Source organism: Oryctolagus cuniculus, chromosome 11 (assembly GCF_051225735.1).
Source record: "Oryctolagus cuniculus isolate XC-2025 breed Fujian yellow rabbit chromosome 11, ASM5122573v1, whole genome shotgun sequence".
Lineage (NCBI taxonomy): Eukaryota > Metazoa > Chordata > Mammalia > Lagomorpha > Leporidae > Oryctolagus > Oryctolagus cuniculus.
In genome coordinates this window covers 25,686,557-25,707,353 of record NC_142877.1, presented here as the reverse complement: position 1 = coordinate 25,707,353, position 20,797 = coordinate 25,686,557, and the positions used below count along the sequence as shown (strand labels likewise).

Sequence of the window (20,797 nt, the reverse complement as noted above, 5' to 3'; positions counted from 1 at the left end):
AGAAGGGGAAGCAGATGGCTTCGTGTCCAGCCTCCTGCCAAGCAGCAGCTGTGTTAGCTGCCAGGGCTGAACAGAATCCCCCAGACCAGGCGACTCAAACAACGGAGACTTAACTTCCTCCGGCTCTGGAGGTTGCGAGTCCATGACAAAGGTGCTGGCAGGGCTGGCTCTCCCAGAACCTGGCTCCCTGACTGCTGTCCTCGGCTGGTCCCCACACGGCCTGTCCTCCACACACAAGCTCCTCCCTTTTTGTGTCCAAATTCCCTTTTCTTAGAAGGGCACCTGTCAGATTGGATAAGGGCTCACCCTAACTCCTCATTTTAACTGAATCACTTCTTTCAAGGTTCTATCTCCAAATACTGTTAGATTCTGAAATACTGGGGCGGGGGTGGTGTTGGGGCTTCCACACACCAATCTCGACAGGGACAGGCACAATTCAGTCCATACCACCAGCAATGTAGAAAATACAAGGACCTTGATGCCACTGTCAAGGTGCTTGATTAGTCAGCCCTGATTGGACTTCTTGTCTGACAGAATCAAGTTTCCCTGTTGTCTAAGCTGCCTTTGGTGGCATTGTCTGTGGCTTGCAGTCAGAGCCATCACCACCCAGGTATTGTGTGTTTGTTCAAGAGGTTCCCTCTGTCTCAAGAAACCTCCTTTCCATCCATGCTTGCACACATGGCTTCAGTGCCACCAGCTTGGGAGTGGCTCCTGAATCTGTCTTCCCCAAACAAATCCCCTGCCTTATACCAGAGTTCTTTGCCTGTGTGTCTTTCTCTCTAACCAGATCAGGGTCAGCATATGCACTGTACACCTGCTGCCCCAGTCCCCTCTCCCGCCCATGGCAGGCATTGCTAATCAATTCCTTTTTCCTGCTGGGAGTAGATCTAGTTTTTATAATCCTCTACACAGCACTCCAGGCAGCACCTGCCAATCAGCTGGAGGCAGCCCAAAAGAGATGAATCCCATCTGCCACAACTGCTAAGTCTCTGAGAGCAGGGCCTTGGTTTCTCTCATCTCGTTTTTGATTCACAGTTTTAATAATATGTGTTATCACTGTATGCTTCTGTTTCCGCTTAACTCCTGCAGCCGCCTTTGAGGCAGGTGCCATCATTATCCCACTTTTGCCATAGGAGGATTCTGAGGCTCTGAGAGACTGATAACTTGTTCAAGGTCACTCACATTTAAATGTAGCTACCTTCACTGACATTGACTAAGTACATCATCTGTCCATGGCTCTGGTGGACAGGGAATTCAGAGATCATTTTCTATTTCTAGTGGTATTCAAAACATATTATCTAGGGGGCTGGTACTGTGGCGTAGTGGGTAAAGCCACCACCTGTGGTGCCAGCATCCCACGTGGGTGCTGGTTCGAGTCCCAGCTGCTCCACTTCCGATCCAGCTCTCTGCTGTGGCCTGGGAAAGCAGTAGAAGATGGCCCAAGTCCTTGGGCCCCTGCACCCATGTGGGAGACCTGGAAGAAGCTCCTGGCTCCTGGCTTTGGATCAGCGCAGTCCGGCCATGGTGGCCAGTGGATGAAGACCTCTCCCTCCCTTCCTCTCTCCCTCCCTCTCTCTCCTTCTCTGTGTAACTCTGACTTTCAATAAATAAATAAATCTTTTAAAAAAGTATTGTCCTATCAGGCTTCACGGCAGTTTAGTGGTGTTTGCAGCTAGTCTAAGAATACTATAACTGCCCATTTTATAGATAAGAGAAACCGAGGCCCAAGGAAAGGAGAAGGCTTGCCAAAGCCAGTCACGGAGGTGCCGGAGCAAGAGACCACAGTTCATCCCCCGCTGAAACTCTGACTCCTGGCTTAGCCCAAGGGGTTAAGTGGGAGCTTTGATGTCCAGGGCAGAGTCAGGGATTGGCTCACACTCCTGGCCTCTTCCTGTTGGCCCTGCAAGCTGAGCTCACTCCCTGCTTTTGGGAGACTGGCAGGATGTAGGGCAGCAGGAGGGCGTGGCGGGAGAGCTGGGGCTAAGCAGAGGGAGAGAAAAAGAAAGCTGGTGGCTGGGAGCCTCTCCCTGCAGCTATGCTGAGCTGATCTGCCCAAGCCTCCAAACACAGTGCAATGCCTGGCACCGGCATGTCGCCGTCACCGTTCCCAGTGGCTTCCTCATTCCTAGCCTCATGTCTTCCTCATTGCACCTCTGATCAGGAGAGAGCTTTGGGGGGGTCATCGTTCCCACCAGAAAGAAAGCTGAGGCCAGGAGCAGTTCCCAGGGCTGAGGCGTCATGGGCCACTCAGAACCTCTCCAGCTGTCCTGGGTGGGACAGGCAGAGTGCACAGGTCCTGGGATTAAGGAACAAGGAACATGGGGCTTCAGATCCAGCCCAGTGCCAAAATCCAGGGTCTCCTACCACTCACTGTGTGACCACCTCAAGCTAGGCTCTGCACTTGAGTTGTCGTTTTTTCTTTTTAATTTATGAGAGAGAGAGAGAGAGACTCCCATCCAACGTTTCACTCCACAAGCGCCTGTCATAGCAGGGGCAGGAGGGGCAGGGCCAGAGCCAGGAACTCCACCCAATTCTCCCACGTGGGTGGCAGGAACCCAACCACTTCAGCCATCACTGCTGCCCCCCAGGAAGCTGGAATCAGAGCCAGGACTTAAACCTAGGCACTCTGGTTCAGGATGCAGGCATCTCAACCATGCCTTAACTTCTAGGCCAAACATCTGTCTCAACCCAGTTTAAAAAATCTGGATAATAGGAATGATGGTGGGGCTGGAGCTGTGGTTAAACCACTGCCTGCCATGCTGGCATCCTATATAGACACTGGCTGGTGTCCCAGCTGCTCCACTTCCAATCCAGTTCCCTGTTAATGCGCCTGGGAAGGCAGTAGAAGATGCTCCTAGTGCTTGGCCCCTGCCACCCACGTGGGAGCCCTGGATGAAGCTCCTGGTTCCTGGCTTCAGTCTGGTCCAGTGCTTGTGTTTGTGGTCATTTGAGGAGTGAACCAGCAGATGGAAGTGCGCGCTCTCTCTCTCTCTCTCTGCCTCTACCTCTCTGTAACTTTCAAAAAATTAAATAAATCTTTAAAAAAAAAAAAAAAAGGAGTAGTGGTACCCCCACCACGGTGAGGAATGAGAGAGTAAATGTGCTCAAGTGCTCAGTGCATAGCCACAGGAGGGACCTTGCCCACCTAGTATTCGCCCAAGAGATGTTAAACAGCCCAGGACCCAGAGACAGGGAGATGGTTGGTATTTGTTGAGCACTTCCTATGTGCCAGGAGCGCTTCTAAGTGCATTTAATCCTTACAGGTCATTGCGAGATCATACCAGTGTTGTGCCCACTTACAGACAGGGAACAGCCACAACTGGATGTGGGACTTGTCCGAGGTCACCACCCGCATAAAGTGGCAAAGCCAGGATTCAAACTCGGGCAGCCGTCGGGAGCTACGCGTTCTGCCTTCCTGAAGAGCGATGATGGATTTTAAATCATAGCTTGCCTGGGCACTCTACCGTGATGAAGCGCTTTCTACCACTCTCATCCCCCTCTCCCCAGGGCTGCCCGGGGAAGGGGCCACGTTTGCCCCCATTCCTAGAGGGGTGGGGGCAGCAGGCTGTAAAGGCACTGATTTGCCTTGCCAAGGTTACACATCAAGGTCAATGACCTAAATAGGCCTGGAACTTGGGATTTTCCGAATTTGGACTCCAAATTTAAGAAACCCTTCCCCAGGCCCATTCAGCCGCCAAGCCCCCCTGACAGCTGGAGACCTTGAGACTTTCTCCCCAGCTGGAGGGTCCCAAGGCTGTGTCCTCCATCCCCTCCTCCCCGCCAGCAGATGGGAGGGACAGGAACTCCAGGGCTGGTGGAGTTTCCGATCAGGCAGGAAAAAGAACAAAGGAAAACCGGGTGGGGGTAGGGGGGCTGGAGGGGTGGCCAGGAGGGTAGCAGGAGCAGAGGGGACACTGCACCATGGAATATGAAGTCAAGAAAGGGAAGAAGGTAGGTGGGAGTTGGGGTGGGAGGCAGGGCAGAGTGTCGCCCCTGAAGCTGGGGAAAGGGAGAGCCTGGGGGAGGGGGAACAAGTGGCACAAACGCAGCCTTGCTCTCCTGTGCAGGGACCTTCCCTGCCACCCTTGGGCAGCCACACACTAAGCTGTTTCTCCACTCTCGGTGGCCTGTGCCGTCCTGGGAATGGGCCGATGGAGAAGGACCTTCCTGGGGAACTGAGCCAGGGAGACCTGCTTCCCCGGGGGGCTTCCTCTCACAGCTTCTCAGGCGGAGGGGCAGACATACACCCAGCAGATCCACTCCTCTGCTCCCCACCACCCCTCCCAGGAGGGCCCCAGCAGGACAGTCCTGTGCCAGGGAGACTGCCTACCAGGCTCCAGCCTAGCCCTGCCCTCGGATCTCCTACAGGGCCCGCTCCCAAGGCCCCAGCCCAGGAGCCACCCTCTCCAGCCCCTGCTCCTCACCCCTTCATGCCTCACTCAGTTTTCCAGCCTGCTTCTCGGGGCATCTCACATGGCTGTCTTTGGGGAGCTCCTCAGATTCCAGCCCCGCCCCCATCCCCACAGAGCCCTCTTCTTCTGGGAAGCCTGGGTCAGAGCTGTTCTAAAAGGCACCCATGTGAATCGCAGAGGACTCAGAAGTCAAGATTATTTGAGGGCACCTCAGAAAGTTCAAGGACAAATGGAGCTAAAAGCTAAGTTGATTTTGGTGCAAATTGTTTTTGAAATCCCTGCATATGAGGGCCTTCCAAAATGCTTCTAGAAAACGCATATTATGAAAAAACCTGCCCGGAAGCCCTGCCACTCTAGAAGTTCCCCAGGCAGTTATAAAGGGCAGCCAGGGTGGGGGCTGGGACGCTGGCTGAGCCCCGGCTCCCGGCCTAGACGCCCACGGTCAGACTCAGGGGCTGTGGGATGGGGCCCGAGAACCTGTATTTATTTCTCTCAAGGTCCCAGGTGGAGACCTGCAGCAGCTGATGCTGGACCCCAGGGTCCTGCTCAGAATTTGAGATCCAGATTGTATGGGTCTGGGCTGGGGCCCTGGATTTTCACCTTTAACTTGATCCGGGTCATTTCTACGCAGGTGTCCCTGGGTTCTACTTAAATGCACTTATTAGTCATTTGTAACTTTTAGGGAAGCACAGAAGACGGCCCGGCCAGCACCTGTGCACCTACCGCTCAGCCACACTGACTCCTAACTGACCCCGCTCACTCCTTGCACCTGGCAGGCAGGGGCTACACCATCACCTGGGTATTTAGGATGCAGGCTTTGGAGCAGGACCGCCCAGGGTGAACTACTGGCTTCACTACTACTAGCTGGTGACTATCAGTTAGTGCCCTCTCTGGGACTCGGTTTCTCCATCTGTGAAATGGAACTCATAGAGGTGCCCCTTCCACAGAGCTGTCGAGAGAATCACGTGAGGCCCTGTAAGCAGCACAGCGAGCGTGGGGCGCGCTCAGCCCAGGCAACCACTGTTACCATGGTTACTCTGCACCCTCCCAGGCCTTTGTCTCTCCCATCCGAAGACTGGTGTTCCCCAAGGCCGGGCGCCGCCAGGCAGCCTGCCGGACCAGCGTGAGCCGCCGGCCACTGCACTCCCTGCCCCTTTATCCTCCCGACTACCTCATCGACCCCCAGATTCTGCTGTGTGACTACCTGGAGAAGGAGGTCAAGGTGCGTGTGGGAACGACCTTGGGGTCAGGAGGGACCTGCCTGTCCTCCATACCGGCTCCTGGGCCACCCTATCTCTCGCGGGGGAAGCTGCAGCTGTGTTCATATCAGCCTCTGCCCCTGCCTTATGCCGGGGGTCCTTAGTGAGGGACCCCCATCTACCACATGGGGCTCCAACTTCCACCCAGGGGAGAGTGGCGGGGAGCAGACCCCCTGCACCTCCCCAGGCCACTCTGCCCCAGCTGGGGACTGAGTCTCCAAGGGCACTATTTCTGTTTGTGAATCCTGCGAAGGAGCAGGGGGCACTCCTCATTCAGCGTTGCCAGGCTTAGCAAATAACAGGCCGCCTAGGTAATCCTGAATTTCACATAAGCAATGGATACTATCCCAGTATGTCCCAAATATCACATGGCACTCAAAGCACCACAAAACTGAGAGAGAAAAACAGTCGTTGTTATCTGAAATTCAGATTTAACTGTCAGCCCTGCACAGAGAGAAAAGCTAGGCAAGCTACTTAAAGTTGAGGGCTGAAGTTTCACAGGAAATCAGAAGAGAAGGGATTTGGTTGGTAGAACGCACCTGCCAGAAATTAATGAAAAAGTTCATTCTCAGCACAAGACTGAAGGCAATGCTTTTCTGGCTCCAAGCATCTCCTCCCGACAAGATGCTGGGCTGAGGCCGGCGCCGCGGCTCACTAGGCTAATCCTCCGCCTTGCGGCGCCAGCACACAGGGTTCTAGTCCCAGTCGGGGCACCGGATTCTGTCCTGGTTGCCCCTCTTCCAGGCCAGCTCTCTGCTTTGGCCCGGGAGGGCCGTGGAGGATGGCCCAAGTCCTTGGCCCTGCACCCGCATGGGAGACCAGGAGAAGCACCTGGCTCCTGCCATCGGATCAACGCGGTGTGCCGGCCGCAGCGGCCATTGGAGGGTGAACCAGCGGTAAAGGAAGACCTTTCTCTCTCTCTCTCTCTCTCTCTCTCACTCACTGTCCACTCTGCCTGTCAAAAAAAAAAAAAAAATGCTGGGCTGATTCTACAACCTTCTTCCCTTTCCACTCCTTCTTCCCTTTCCACTGGGCTCTACACCAGAACAGGACAGAGAACAAGTGACTTGTGGTCACCTGGACCCCGACGCCTCTCTGGCCAGGAGGAAACGCACAGGCCGGCACTTGTTGCAGGCAGCGAGCGTGACTTCCGCTTCGCTCTGGAAGCGCACGCTATAGGACGCTATGTTCAGTTTTCAAATTAGCCTCGTCATGCCTCGGTTTTTTCTCATTCTTAAAGCAAGGATGAATGAGGCTCAGAACTGTGTCCGGCTTCTATTAAGAGCTTAATAAACATGGCCAAGCTATTATTAACTCAGATGTTCCTAGTCTACCGGCCCTGTGACGGCGAGGGGGCTCCGGGTGACGTCCCTGTGCCCTGCTCCTACCCCCTTTCCCATCCAGTTCCTGGGCCACCTCACCTGGGTGACTTCCTCCCTGAACCCTTCGAGCCGGGACGAGCTCCTGCAGCTTCTGGACACGGCCAGGGTGAGACTTCGGGAAGGGAGGGCTGGGTGGCGCCCGCGGCTCCCTTTCCCGCGCCCCGAGCACTCAGGAGCCCCGGCGTCCCCACCCTGCAGCAGCTGAAGGAGCTGCCGCTGAAGACCACGGCGGAGCAGGACAGCATCCTGAGCCTGTCGGCCCGCTGCCTGCTGCTCACCTGGCGCGACAACGAGGAGCTCATCCTGCGCATCCCCACGCACGAGATCGCCGCCGCCTCCTACCTGCAGGACGACGCGCTGCACCTGCTAGTGCTTAAGACCGGTATAAGGGGCGGGGCCTGGCGGCGGGGTCGGGGGGCAGAAGTGAGGGGAAGAATCTTGGGTGTAGGCGTGACCTGCGGCTGGGCGCGGGCCTCAGACTGGGAGAGCAGACGATGGCAAAGTCCTGACCACTCTACCCTGAGACGAAGGGCAGGCTGAAAAAGACAGTTGCAAGAAGGCAAAGCCTGAGGTTGGGGCTGATCCACCATCCGGAGGCCAGATGAGGAGCCAGGGGAGCATGGACAGGCCTAGGGGCCGGATCTGGCCCAGGAAGAGTCAGGCATAGGAGCAGATCCTAAGTTAAGGGCGGAGTCTGTCTATGGGTGGCGTCTAGATTGGGGGACAGTCTTGGGTGGAGCCTAGCTAGGGTGGAGTCCAGGTTGGGGGTGGGGTGTGTCTAGGGCGGGGTCTGAGCCATGACCAAGGTCTGGCCTAGAAACTCTGGCTTACGCTCAGAACCCAGGTTAAGGGCGGAGTCAGGCAAGGGGCGTGGTCTAGAGGGGGGGAGGAGTCTGGGACCCGGTCTGACCTACAGGCGGAGACCTAAGTGGGCTGTGGCTGACATCAGTCTAGGGGACAGGGTGGGCAGGGTTGAAGACAGTGGATAAATCTGATCCAAGCAAGGCCAGGATCCTAATTTAGGCTCCAATGTAGAGGGACAGCCTGACCACCACCCTCAGGTCAGAGGGCAGGTCTGTGTCGAGGGCCAGGGGTGTGGTTGGAATTGCATAGCCTCGGAGAAGTCCAAGCCAGGGGTGAAGCCTAAAGGGGGAGGGGGCGGCGCCCGAACGCAAGCGAAGCTGGGCGGCAACGGGCTGTGCTATGTCGAATCCTGAATCCAGGGGTAGGCCTGAGGCCCGGGGTGGCTGGAGACCCTGAGCAGCGGGGTCGGATCCTCCAGCTGACCTCGGCTGATGTCCCAACCTTGCCCCCGGCCTCTCCTAGGTCTGGGCGTGGACCCAGTGCCCGCCGGCGTGGATGCCAGCCCCGGCGGTGCGGGGCGCGACCCGGGCCCACCAGGTGCAGCGCCCGAGAAGCGGCGGGTGGGCACGGCGGAGCGGCGCCACACCATCTGCAGCCTGGACTGGCGCGTGGCGTGGGGCGGGGGCGCGGGCGCCGAGGCCCGGGCAGGCGGCGGCGGCGGCAGCCTGGAGCGGCAGCGCGCCGGGACGCGGGCGTCGGGCAGCTGGGAGCGGCGGCAGACGTTCAGCGGCAGCTGGGAGCGGCGGCACGCGGGCAAGCCGGGCGGCAGCTGGGAGCGCAGGCAGGCGGGCGGCGGCGGCAGCTGGGAGCGGCGCCACCCGGGGCCCAACCCGCTGGACCCGCAGGACCCCAGTCCCGACGCCTACTGCAACCTGGTCATCCTGGCTGTAGCGGACAGGGTGAGCCTGAGCGCACCGACTTCTCCCTCTCTGGCCCCCACCCCGCCCGGTTCTCTGGGTTCTTGGCGTCTGCCCCGGAAGACCTCACCCGGGACTTCAGTGGCCACAGTCCAGTCCTGGACACCTCCCCGGGGGTTCCTCAATGGAACTAAAACTCAAAACGTCGGATAGCCGGGCTAACTCCCTCGTCCAGCCCTGCTGCTTCCCAGTGCTGTAGCTGTCCCTGCTGTCTCTGTAGCCATCACCAAGCCAGGAATCACCGGTCACTAAGCTAGAGGCAACCCGCACCGGGGCGGGACAGCAATAACTGTTGAATTCTCACAGCCACCAGAGCAGCACATATGACGACCATCCCCATTCTGTAGACAAGGAACCCGGGACCCTCTGGTTAAATAACCTGTGCAAGGCTGCACAGGAAGCAGGTGCTGATTTCCAGCCTGAAACCCGGGAAGGGCAGAGCTGGTGCTCCCGGGAGCCGAGGCGGCCACTGAGGCAGACCTCCTACTGCGTCCTTGCGGTGTGGACGTGGACCCCTCCCCATTCACCCTGGCTTCAACTCACTGGGCCGTGTTGAGTACCAACTACATGCTGGGCACTGGGCTGGTGCCGTGGGTGCTGAGGTCACAAGACGTCATGGGGCTGGTCTTGGGGAGCTCACAGTCCAGCACGCGCCTCTCATTCCTCAGCCTCCCAAGCTTCTCTGACCAGCGGCCAGCGGCTCCCTGTCTATGGGAACGGTGCTGAGCAAACCCGAGGGGCAGGTGGATAATATGCAGGACACTGGGGCACTACAGCTGCCCCCAGCCCTGGAAACGCTCTCACCTGACACCAGCTTCCTCCTTCCCTGGTCCTTCTGCCTCCCTGGGCCTTCTCAGGAGCTGGTCTCTCCTCTCCTCTCCTCTCCAGCTTCGGACCACTGGAGTGCCCCAGGCTTGCTCTCTGCCCCTCTTCTCTCCTTTGTCAACACTGTTCTGGATGAGGTCCACTCCCATGCCTTAAAAACCCTGAGAATTCCCCAGAATGCACCTTTCACCTAATCTCCATTCAGCTCCTGACAGTTCCAAAGCTGAGTCCACAAGCTCCCCCACGCCGTGAAAAACCCGCTGTTACGACTCCCTTGCTCTCCCCATGACACCTAATGGCAGCTTCAGCCTTGCATTGCCGTGGTGGAAACCTTGCAGTGAACTTTAACACCTCTGTCCCTCTCCCTCCCTCTCTCTCATTCACACACACACTCAGCCACCACACCCACCTCTCAGCCCCATCCCTTCCTACCCTCTTGCTTTATTCTACTCCAGCCAGGCTGACCTCATTCTAGAATGCAAGAAGCCTGCGTGTTCCAGGTGCATCTAGACCTGGGCCTCGCAGTGGACCCCAGTGGGTAAATGAGCACAAGTCCTAGTGTGAGACCTTGTGATGGGGACCAAGACGATGACAAGCAGCTTCCAGGAAGGGTGAATGGGGGGAGGGGACCCCTTTTGAACAGAGAAGCGAGTTTGTGTCATTTAACTGGGAGCCTGCAGCTGAGGAAGAAGGAAACCAGATTCCAGACAGATGCAGCCGTGGGCTTTGTTTGTCCTACTGTACACGAGGGCTTTGCCTACAGGTCTGGCCCAGTGCCTGCTGCATGAGAGGATGGAGAGATGAGTAAATAGTCACTTCTGGGGGGGAGGGGTTCGAGCCTCCGGCCTCCCATCTGAGGCACTGCAATCCCAGGAAGGGTACAGGAGCAAGAGTCACAAAACCTGCCTGTCACTGTTATGCCATGAACCTGCTCTGTGAGCCTGGGTGGGTCACTTACCCTCTCTGAGCCACGGTGTCTTTATAGAGTGAGGGTCCTCTCTGCTCTGCCTGACCTGTAGGGCTACTATAAGGATCAATCTTTGGTTGATGGTAGCATACCCCACTATTCCAGAATGCTCACCCTGAGTTACGACTTAATTTACATCATGGGCTCTTGGAGATATAAAATAGGAATAGCATGAGGATGGTCTTTCCATCAGTTATTGTCTTTCTTTGTCTGTTGCTTAAAGATATGAAGAAGTAAATCTCTCACCTTTGTCTCAAAAAGTTTGCATCCAAGAACTTGAACTCCTTCTACCAGAGACTGGCATTTATGTATTTATCCCACTTCCGTTTGTGCACTGGGTGCCAGGAAGCTCCTATCTAGACACAGCATCCCATAGTAGAACTATGTTGAGCCTAATTTCTCCTCTGGCAGATCACTTCCCCTCTTGGGTCCTCAACCTCCACATTTAAATTTAATTAGGGCTCACTTTAGATAAGCTTCAGGAGGATCTAGGAGTCCCCTTTTAAACAGGTGCTAAGAGCCAGACAACGACCATAGGATCTTGACAGGTGATGTGAACGGGTGTGTGAGTGGGAGGGAGGGAGGGAGGAAACAGGGACAGCCGGCAGCGGTGCGGCCTGACCCTTCCCCTTCTCTGGGCCAGGACGCTGCCGAGGAGTCCTGCGCACTCATCTGCCAAGTCTTCCAGATCATCTACGGGGACCAGAGCATCGAGTGCGTGGACCGGGCTGGCTACCACTACACATCCACACCCGAACGCCCGTGGCTCTGCAGCCGCAGTGAGTACCTGGCCTCCGCGCCTGCGCCGAGCCGAGCCATCCCGAGAGGCCCCGGACGCAGGGCCGGCAAAGGCCTGCAGGGACCTTTATCTCCGCCGCAGCTGTAGTGCGCCACGGTGTGTAGCTAGAACGCCAAGTCAAACCTGGCGTCCTCAAAGACGCTCAGGGTGCCAAGTTCAGGCGGAGCCTCGCAGGTGGATGTTCCTCCCTGTTGTGCGGAAACCCAAGCACATACGTGTGTGCTTACTGCGATGCCCAGGCTGAGCGAAAGCCTCTAACTGCAGCTGCCTTCACGGCCATGGAGTGAATTCCCCTCCTGCCTCCGCCGCTGCCCCCTGCAGCCCGGCCCGCTGTGTGGCTGCAGCACCCAGGGGCTGCCTCTTCTCTCCTGAAGACCCTCCCACCTGTGCAGCGGGGGAGTTAGGGATCCCCCGGGGATGACAGGCAAATGAATGAGGTCATTCAGCAACAGACATGTGTTGAGAATCTACTACCTCCAGCCCATGCCCAACCTCCAGGGCACACTGGTGAGCAGAAGCAGCTGTGGCCCCGCCCCTAGAACGCTCAGGTTATAGAGCGTGCCAGCGCTATAGAGCGTGAGGCAGCTGCCGGCGATTCAGGGCTTGTCATGGATGGGGCCGTGAGAACTGGGCTCACCTGGGCAGTCAGTGGAAGGCAAGGGGCGCAGTGAGCCGAGGTCAGGAGGCCGGGGCAGGTTCATGCACCTGCGAAGTGATGGCCAGGAGAAAGTTCTGTGTCCACAGTGCTTCCTCTTCCCGAAGATTGTGAGTTCCTTCCTCTTCACACACACACAGCTTGCAAGAATCTCCCTCACCTGTTCCTTCCTCTGCCTCCCCGAGGCGCCACGAGGCAGGTAGGAAGCTGCTTCGTCAGGAGCCTGGGGGAGGTGCCCAGAGCGGCTGTGCTGGTGCCAGGCAGGACCCCACCCAACATGAAGGCTGAGGTCAGGGCCCCGGGGGCTGGGCGTGCTGGGCTCTGCTGTGCCGCCCCTGATGGTGCCTCTATCTGCCGGACCCAGGTGAGAGCTGCCACACGGACGGGACCTACGCCTACGACGCCGACTTCAGCTGCTGCAGCTCCTTGTAGGTGCCGCCCCCGACTCCCCGCACTCACGGTCAGGCTAGAGAGGGTAGCAGGGAAGGACCGAACTGGCCCTGTGCTGAGACGTGGGCACTGCGGGTGGGAGGTAAGCGGGGTCCCGGACTCTGGGGAGCTTCCAGACCCCTGAGAGACGGACGCAGGGGTCACCAGAACCCAGCCCTGGGTCCACATGGCCCAGTCATCCTGGCAAGGGGCCTGCAGAGTCCAAGTCGCAACTGACGTCAAAAAATTGCGCCGGTTGGCTCTTGTTTGGGTCCCATGTAATAGAAAACCATGGAAAAGGGTAGCTTATTCAAGAAAGGGCAGGCGTTCCGGGCCACTTTAAAGCGCTTTGCTGGAATTCCCACCACTGACGTCTGCTTCCACCTCATTGGTTGGAACTTGGTCACGTGCCCAGCATGTAGGGCTGGAAAATGTAGGATTTTTTTTTTTTTTTGGATGTGGTTTTTTTTTTTTTTTTTTTTTTTTTTTTTTTAATTTTTGACAGGCAGAGTGGACAGTGAGAGAGAGAGACAGAGAGAGAAAGGTCTTCCTTTGCCGTTGGTTCACCCTCCAATGGCCGCCGCTGCAGCCGGCACACCGTGCTGATCCGATGGCAGGAGCCAGGAGCCAGGTGCTTTTCCTGGTCTCCCATGGGGTGCAGGGCCCAAGCACCTGGGCCATCCTCCACTGCACTCCCTGGCCATAGCAGAGAGCTGGCCTGGAAGAGGGGCAACCGGGACAGAATCCGGCGCCCCAACCGGGACTAGAACCCGGTGTGCCGGCGCCGCAAGGCGGAGGATTAGCCTATTGAGCCACGGCGCCGGCTGAAAATGTAGGATTTTAAACTGTCCAGGTGGGAACATGGCCGGGCACTGGTTAGGTGACCATCCCCCTGGGCGGCGCAGGGCTTCCCGGGATGCAGGATTTTCTGTGCTAAACTAAAATGTCCAGGACAAATCAGCACAAGAGGTTACCCTTGTGGGTCTAAGGACTTGGGGTTGGAAAACAACCTACTCTGTCAGTGATATAAGCCCTATTATCTTTTTAGTGGCAACAGAATTACCCTTTTTTTAAAAAAAAAAAAAAGCATAAACATATATGTACGTATGTATTTGAAAAGCAGAAAGAGATCTTCCATCCACTGGTTCACTCCCCAAATGGCCACAGTGGCCAGGGCTGGGCCAGGCAGGAGCCGGGAGCTTCTTTCAGGTCCCTCACATGGGTGCAGGGGCCCAAGGACTTGAGCCATCCTCTGCTGCTTTCCCAGGCGCATTAGCAGGGAGTTGGATCAGAAGTGAAGCAGTGGGGACTCGAACCGGTGCTCATGCGAGACGCTGGCATCACAGGCAGCGGCTTAACCCGCTGCGCCACAACACCGCCCCTAGCCTTCCTTCTTAGTCCCATGTGCCCTAGTCTGTGAACAACCTGGTGCCTGTGGAGAGAGGGACGCCGTGAGGGGGCTGATGCCCAGCTTGTGTGTGCCGGGTGCTGCTCCTTAGGCACCGCGTTTCAGAAACCAACATGGCGGTGGCAGCAGCGGCAGCATGCCAGCGGTTCCCGTTTACTGCCTGCGTGGCAGGACTCCATGCGATTCCCAAAGATGAACGCTTCTCATTCCCACAGTGACACCAAGTTTTACCATCCGTTTTCAGATTGAGGAATAGAGAAACAAGCATTAAGTTTCCCTAGGACCAGTGGCTCGTGAGTTGTAGGATTGAACACAAACAGGCTGGCTTCAGGGCCCACACCCGGAATCACGAAGCTACATGGAGAGGGTTCTGGAACAACGCCGGCACCAGGAGGCGTGAGCCCACGGCGGACTCGTTTTCTTAAGATTTGTTTATTTATTTGAAAGAGAGAGACGGAGAGACAGAGACAGAGAAAGATCTTCTGTCCTCTGGTTCACTCCCCAGATGGCTGAAGCCAACAGCCAAGAACTCCTTCCCAGTCTCCCACGGGAAGGAACCCAAGCACTTGGGCCATCACCTGCTGCCTACCCTGGCACATGTGCAGGAAGCTGGATCAGAAGCAGAGCAGCTGGGACTCGAACCAGCAACTCTGGTATGGGAAGCCAGCGTCTCAAGTGGCGACTTAGCCCACTGTGCCACGATGACGCCTCCCCACCCCGCCCAGCTAAGGCTAATGTGTAACTAAGCAATATTTCTTGAGTTCCTTCTACCTGCCTGGCACTGAGCTGTGTGCCGGGGCTACAGCAGGAAAGACAGAGGCCAAGGCCTGTGCTTGGCACACAGTATGTTCTCAGGAAACAAAACTCTGTAGCCAAGTTCACCGTCTAGAGCAGGAAGCCACAAAGTCACTATTTAATGGTTACCAACCCTAATGGTCATGTGCACTCCAGAGAAGTTCGGGGTGCTGCCAGAGGGGCTGAGGGAGACCCCACCTCATCTGACACTTGAGCCAAGACCTGGAGGATGAAAGAGGGAAGAGCACTCCCGGCAGAGGGGACGGCATGGGCAAGGACCCGAGGCGTTTGACGCGCAGGCAGGTGGCCGCTGTGGCTGCGGCAGAGGCTGTTAGGGCCGGAGGGCCGGGAAGGCCTTGCATGTCGTGGGTTCCCTGCCAGGCTCCGTGAGCACACTGAGCCAGTCTCAGGGGGGTCAGGGAACGCTTTCCTGGGGAGAGGACGTTTAGGGGCAAATGATGAGCAAGGGTTGGCTTAAGCAAAAGGTGAGGGGAGAGCATGTGCAAAGGCCCAGAGGTGAGGAGGTGGGCGGAGTATTAGAGCGAAAAGGAGAAGGTGGCACCAGAGCAGGGGGAGGCCTGGGAGGTGGCCAGGGGCCAGTCATGCAGGGGTGCGGGAGGCCAGAATGGGAGCAGCAGTAGCCGTGGCCATCCACCTTCAGCTGGCTCAGGGCAGGGGGTGGGAGGGAGGGGCGAGTGAGGGCTCCTTTCCTCCTGTCCCCGCAGCAACGGCTCCCAGGACACGTTTGAAGCCTGTTACAGCGGCACGTCCACACCCTCCTTCCACGGCTCCCATTGCAGCAGCAGTGACCACAGCGGTCTGGGCCTGGAGCAGCTGCAGGATTACATGGTCACGGTGAGCTGGGGCAGGCAGTGGGAACAGCGTGGGCAAAGGCCCAGAGGTGGGAGTGCCCCTGGGCGCATCCAGGAGTCAGGCATCGTCCTGGACAAACCAGAGCGGAAGACTTCAGACAGAGCTCAGGGCAGAGATGAGGTGAGGCGGTCACCGAGCCCGCTGGGAGAGGACCTGAGATGGCTGCTGGGAGAGGACCCGAGGTGGCCGCTGGGAGGAGACCTGAGCGCTGGCCACTGGCATGGGCTGCATGCTTGCCGTCCAGCAGACCCTGTGCAAGCACCTTCCGTGCGTCCCCAGCAGCCCTATCACGGGCCCCACTTTGCAGCTGGGGCGGGCAGGGGCCAGGGAGGCCGTCACCTGCCCAGGAGTGCAGAGCTGGCTGATGACGGGCCAGGATCTGAACTAGGCAGCTTGAGTCCACACCCCAGCGCGTCTGGGTGTGCCTCGAGCCGGCTGTGTGGCGAGGAGGATCGGGCCAGAGCTGCCCCCTCGTGAGGGCTCCGGCCAGGTCTGGTGGGCAGAGGTCGGGCGTGGTGCCTCCCTGGGCTTGACTGCCAGTGGTGTCGTCTGCAGCTGCGGAGCAAGCTGGGGCCCCCCGAGATCCAGCAGTTTGCTGTGCTGCTGCGGGAGTACCGGCTGGGGCTGCCCATCCAGGACTACTGTGCCGGCCTGCTGAAGCTGTACGGGGACCGGCGCAAGTTCCTCCTCCTTGGTGAGCCCCCGCCCCCAGGGTCAGCAGAGGCCCCTCCTCCTCCTCCGGGCCTGTCCCAGCCAAGGTCCTTATCCTGCAGCCTGTGGTGAGGGCGAGAGCATATGATCCCTGGGGCAGGTGAGGCTGGGGTGCACAGAACCAGGCGGCTGAGAAAGCACCGGGCAGTCATTTCCTCTTCACAGCGAAGCCAGGAGACCAGGGATTCTCCCCATCTCACCCCACGAGGAAGCTGAGGCTCAGAGAGGCTGGGGAACTTGCCCGAGGTCACACAGCCAGCAACAGCAGGAACGCTAACGGTCCTAAGCTAGCGTGTGTGTGGCAGTCACTGCGTCATCTCACTGAGTGTCCCCAGTTCTGGGAAGCAGATGCGAGAATTGTCCCTTGACCCCCTTGTGCACCAGGAAACCGAGGCCTGGAGCAGTCACACAGCTGGGAAGCAGGGACAGAGAGAGCACCTACTGTGTATGGCTCCCCTGTGCTAGCACCTTGCTGTGTAATCCCCGGATGCCCTGCAGCCCTGCCCTCCTGGAACAGGTGCAGGTACCCTCACAGCTGCAGGCAGTGAGGCTCAAAGCAGTTCACAGAGCTAGAAAATGGGGCCAGGGCGGCCGTAGTTAATAACCCGTGGGCGCGAGTGAGCATTGACCGCCTGCCCAGCGCTTCCTCGCTGTCCACCGCTCCGACCGAGGGGCCCTGGGCAGAGCACACAGCAGCGGGGACTGGAACTGGGGGCTCGCGAGGGGCCGCAGGCCCCCGGGGAATCAGCCTGCCTTGTGGCTGCAGGGATGCGGCCCTTCATCCCCGACCAGGACATTGGCTACTTCGAGGGCTTCCTGGAGGGCGTGGGCATCCGCGAGGGCGGCATCCTCACCGACAGCTTCGGCCGCATCAAGCGCAGCATGAGCTCCACGTCGGCGTCGGCCGTGCGCAGCTACGACGAGGCGGCGCAGAGGCCCGAGGCGCAGGCCTTCCACCGGCTGCTGGTAGACATCACGCACGACATCGAGGCGCTGGCCCCCGACGACGACGACGCCCAGGGCGCGGGCGACGCGGCTGAAGACAACTACCTGTAGTCGCCTTCCAAGAAGAGAGCTCGCAAGGGGAGCGGCCCTGCAGCCTGCCTGTCCGAGTCGCAGTCATTATTGCCCTGGGGTCCCCGGCCCCAGGATCCCTCCCCTCAGTCCTACCCCGGCTGGCCGGGACCTCCGTCTCTGTGCTGGGACTCGGGTCCCTGCAGTACCGAGAGTGTCCTGCAGGGGGCGGACGAGGCCGGACTCTTAACGCCCAGGCGCGGGTCCCTCTGCCAACTTCGCCCTACTTTGGTCTTCACAGTCCCAGATCCCAGGAGCCCCCCTCCTCCCCGATACCCCCAGGGAGAGGGCTGAGGAGTGGGCTCCAGCTGCTGGCAGATGGAGAAAAGAATTTTCAGAGCCGAGGGCACCCTTGTCCTAATTTCAGGAGGGGACTTCAAAAAGTTTGTGGAAAATGGAATTAAAAGATATTTATTTTGGAGCAAAAGAATTTTGAGATTCATGAATGCTCTTTTAACAATGTGCATTTTCCCTGAACTCTTTGAAGACCTGTCACATGCACAGATTTTTTTTTTTTAATTTTGCACCAAAGTAAACTTAATCTTTTAATTCCATTTTCCATGTACTTTTTGAAGTTACCCTCATTATAGACTGGGAAACTCAGGTTCAAGAACAGAGAAACAGACATGAGGGAATCTCAGGATTGCCCTTAGATACTGCCCTAAACTGCCCAGCTAAATGGCGGGTCTTTATAAGGTGCTGGTAGCAGGCTCTCCCCTGGCTGCTGGCAGGAGTTGTCAGTGTGGAGCAGAGCTTTGCCTCCAGTGGGGCCTGACTCAGGGAGTGTGGGGTCCCCGTCTTGGCCCTGAGACTGAGCCAGTTGCTTGTTCAGATCTTGGATCTGGAGCCGGGATTTGGGGATTTGGGGATCTCAGGTTTGGAGCCAGGCAGGTCCAGGGCTCCTGTCCTCTGGGAGCTTCCTATTTCTTCATGTGTCCAGTGAGGGCAGCCCCACCTGCCACATGGGGTGGTCACGGGGGTTAATGAAGATTGAGACCACAGTGTTCAATAAATGTTGCTCCCTTCCACGTTGAACACTTTCAGACTCAGTTTACCTGATCTGCCCGGGAGAAATAGGATGGGAACTTGGGCATTAAGGAGATGGTCAGGGGAGAAGAAACAGAAGTCAGCCATCCTTACCGCCTGGCTCTGTGTCCAGCCCTAAGCTGAAAATCCCCAAGGCCCCACAGCCTGCTGCCCTGGGCCTAGGTAACCAAAGAAATCTGATGACGGGGTCGGAGAGGACGAAGCCAGGGCCAGGACAGCAGCTGCACAGCCAGAATAAAGCCTGGGAGGGTTAAAGGGACAAGACCTCGGAGGGGGCCAGACACACAGAGGAGACAGGATTCACCTGTAAAGCTGTGAGAGGCTTTCATGGCCAGGGGCGGGGTACTGGGCCTGAGGCAGGTCCTGTTCGCGTCGATTTTGCAAGAAGACTTCAGGTCCAACGAGTCCCACGAGTCATTCTCAGATTGTGGCAAGTGATCACCGCAGCATCGTTGGTCCATGCAAAGCCCTTCTGATGTTGTTTATTGTATGTCTGAAAGGCAGACAGAGACAGATGGAGCTCTTCCATCCACTGGTTCACTCCCCAAGTGTCCTCAACAGACAGGGCCGGGCCAGCCCAAAACCAGGAGCCAGCAGCTCAGTCTGGGTCTTCCATGTGGGTGGCAGCAACTTAGCTGTCTGAGCCAGCCCCCTCACATTATCAGGGAGCTGGATCGGAAGTCGAGACTTGAACCCAGGCCCTCCAGTGAGGGTATTCCAAGGGGTATATTTTCTTTAAAAATCTATTAAGTTGAAAGATTTACAGAGAAAAGGGGATATATACACACACACATGGTGTGGGGGAAGGGAGAGGGAGAGAGAGAATCTTCCCCAGATGGCCACAACAGCCAGTGCTGTACAGGCCAAAGCCAGGAGCCAGGAGCCTCATCCAAGTCTCCCACACAGGTAGCAGGGGCCCAAGTGCTTGGGCCATCTTCTGCTTTCCCAGGCCACTAGCAGAGAGCTGGATTGGAAGTGGAGCAGCCAGGACATGAACTGGCACCTGTATGGGACGCTAGTGTCACAGGCAGTGGCTTTACCCACCACACCACAAAGCCGGCCCCAACCAGGCGGCATCTTGAGTTGAGTGCATGTTGAGTGTCCACCAAATGCCTGCTACTGGTGCTTAGTCCACTGCCCCCTCCCGCTCACAGCTTCCTCACGCTCCTTCCCCCATCACCATAAGCACTCGCCCCTATGTGTTGATGGCTGTCCCTGCTCATAAAATACACGATGCTGTGTAAGAATTTCGTTCATTGCTTTTTTTCACTCTGTAATGTTTTTAAGATCTATCCACATCACTGTGGCAAAAATCTAGCTTATTGCATCCAACCTAGCAGAATGTTCTGTGTGGGCATTGGCTGCCAGCTCTCTCCATTTCTCCAGTGAAGGGCAACCAGGTTGCCTCCAACTCCCCGTTACCGCTGCCAACACTGTGATGGACATCCCTGCTCATGCCCTGTGGGCCTATGTGGAAATGTCACTGGGCTCTGTACCCAGGAGGGCATATGCATTGTACATTTCACTAAGTCCTTCCAGAATGGCACCTGCAGCCTGTGAAAGAGGCTGTTTCCCCGCAGCTTCGTCAGCTTTTGCGTCACCTGACTTTATAATGTTTGCCCATCAGTTCTGGTGTAAGGTGGCTTCGCAACATCAATTTAACTTACATTTCTCTGTTAATGCTGAAATTCGGTGCTTCCTCCTGTACTTGGCAGGCTTCTGGGGTTCCCCTGCTGTGAATTGCCTGTTCTTGTGTTTTGCTCAATTCCTATTGGGTTTCCTGATGAGTAGCTTAAAAAATCTCGATATTAATCCCTTGTGGGTGTTGACGTTCCAAGTATCTTCTCCCAACATGTTGCCCCTTCACTAGTTTACCTACAGAATAGGTTCTCACACATCAGCCTGCAGCAGAAACTCCTGGAAGGTTTGCTAAAACACAACTTCCTGAGCCCCGCCTCTGGTTTCTGGCTCAGCAGGACAGGAAGGGGTGGGGGCGAGAATTTGCATTTCTAACATGTATCCAGTTGATGCTGCTGGTCCAAGGACCACACTCTGAGAGCGACCAGTCCGTGGTGGCTTGCGTCGAACAAATCCCTTAATTTTCATGTTGTCCAGCTTGTCATCTTCTAGAGGAGAGAACTTGGGCTCAGGCAGGGGAGGCAGATGAGCCGAGGTGGAGCTGGGATTGGCACTCACACTGCCTAACTCCAGCGCCTCTGCATTCTCCTCTCACCCCACCTGGGGATGTAGTGGTCCTAAGTGGAGGCTGTAGGGAGGCTCAGCAAGTTCCCCGAGAAGGGGAACTGGGTTGGGTAGAGGCAGGTGCCAAAGAGCGAGGTCTGGGGGCTGTGCAAGAGAACCAAGCTCAGAAATGGCCCGC

At 57.2% G+C, this 20,797-nt stretch overlaps 1 protein-coding gene across 1 annotated transcript; it reads left to right on the top strand.

Annotated features, from left to right (window-relative positions):
• Positions 1-3,841: 3,841 nt before the first annotated feature.
• On the top strand, positions 3,842-19,664 carry CCM2L (CCM2 like scaffold protein). Its single transcript, XM_017341701.4, has 10 exons — positions 3,842-3,951; positions 5,464-5,634; positions 7,076-7,159; positions 7,252-7,435; positions 8,380-8,816; positions 11,270-11,405; positions 12,445-12,508; positions 15,438-15,567; positions 16,141-16,279; positions 17,063-19,664. Exons 1-10 carry the CDS (start codon positions 3,922-3,924, stop codon positions 17,350-17,352), a joined length of 1,665 nt encoding a protein of 554 aa, XP_017197190.2. The 5' UTR covers positions 3,842-3,921; the 3' UTR covers positions 17,353-19,664.
• Positions 19,665-20,797: the final 1,133 nt, after the last annotated feature.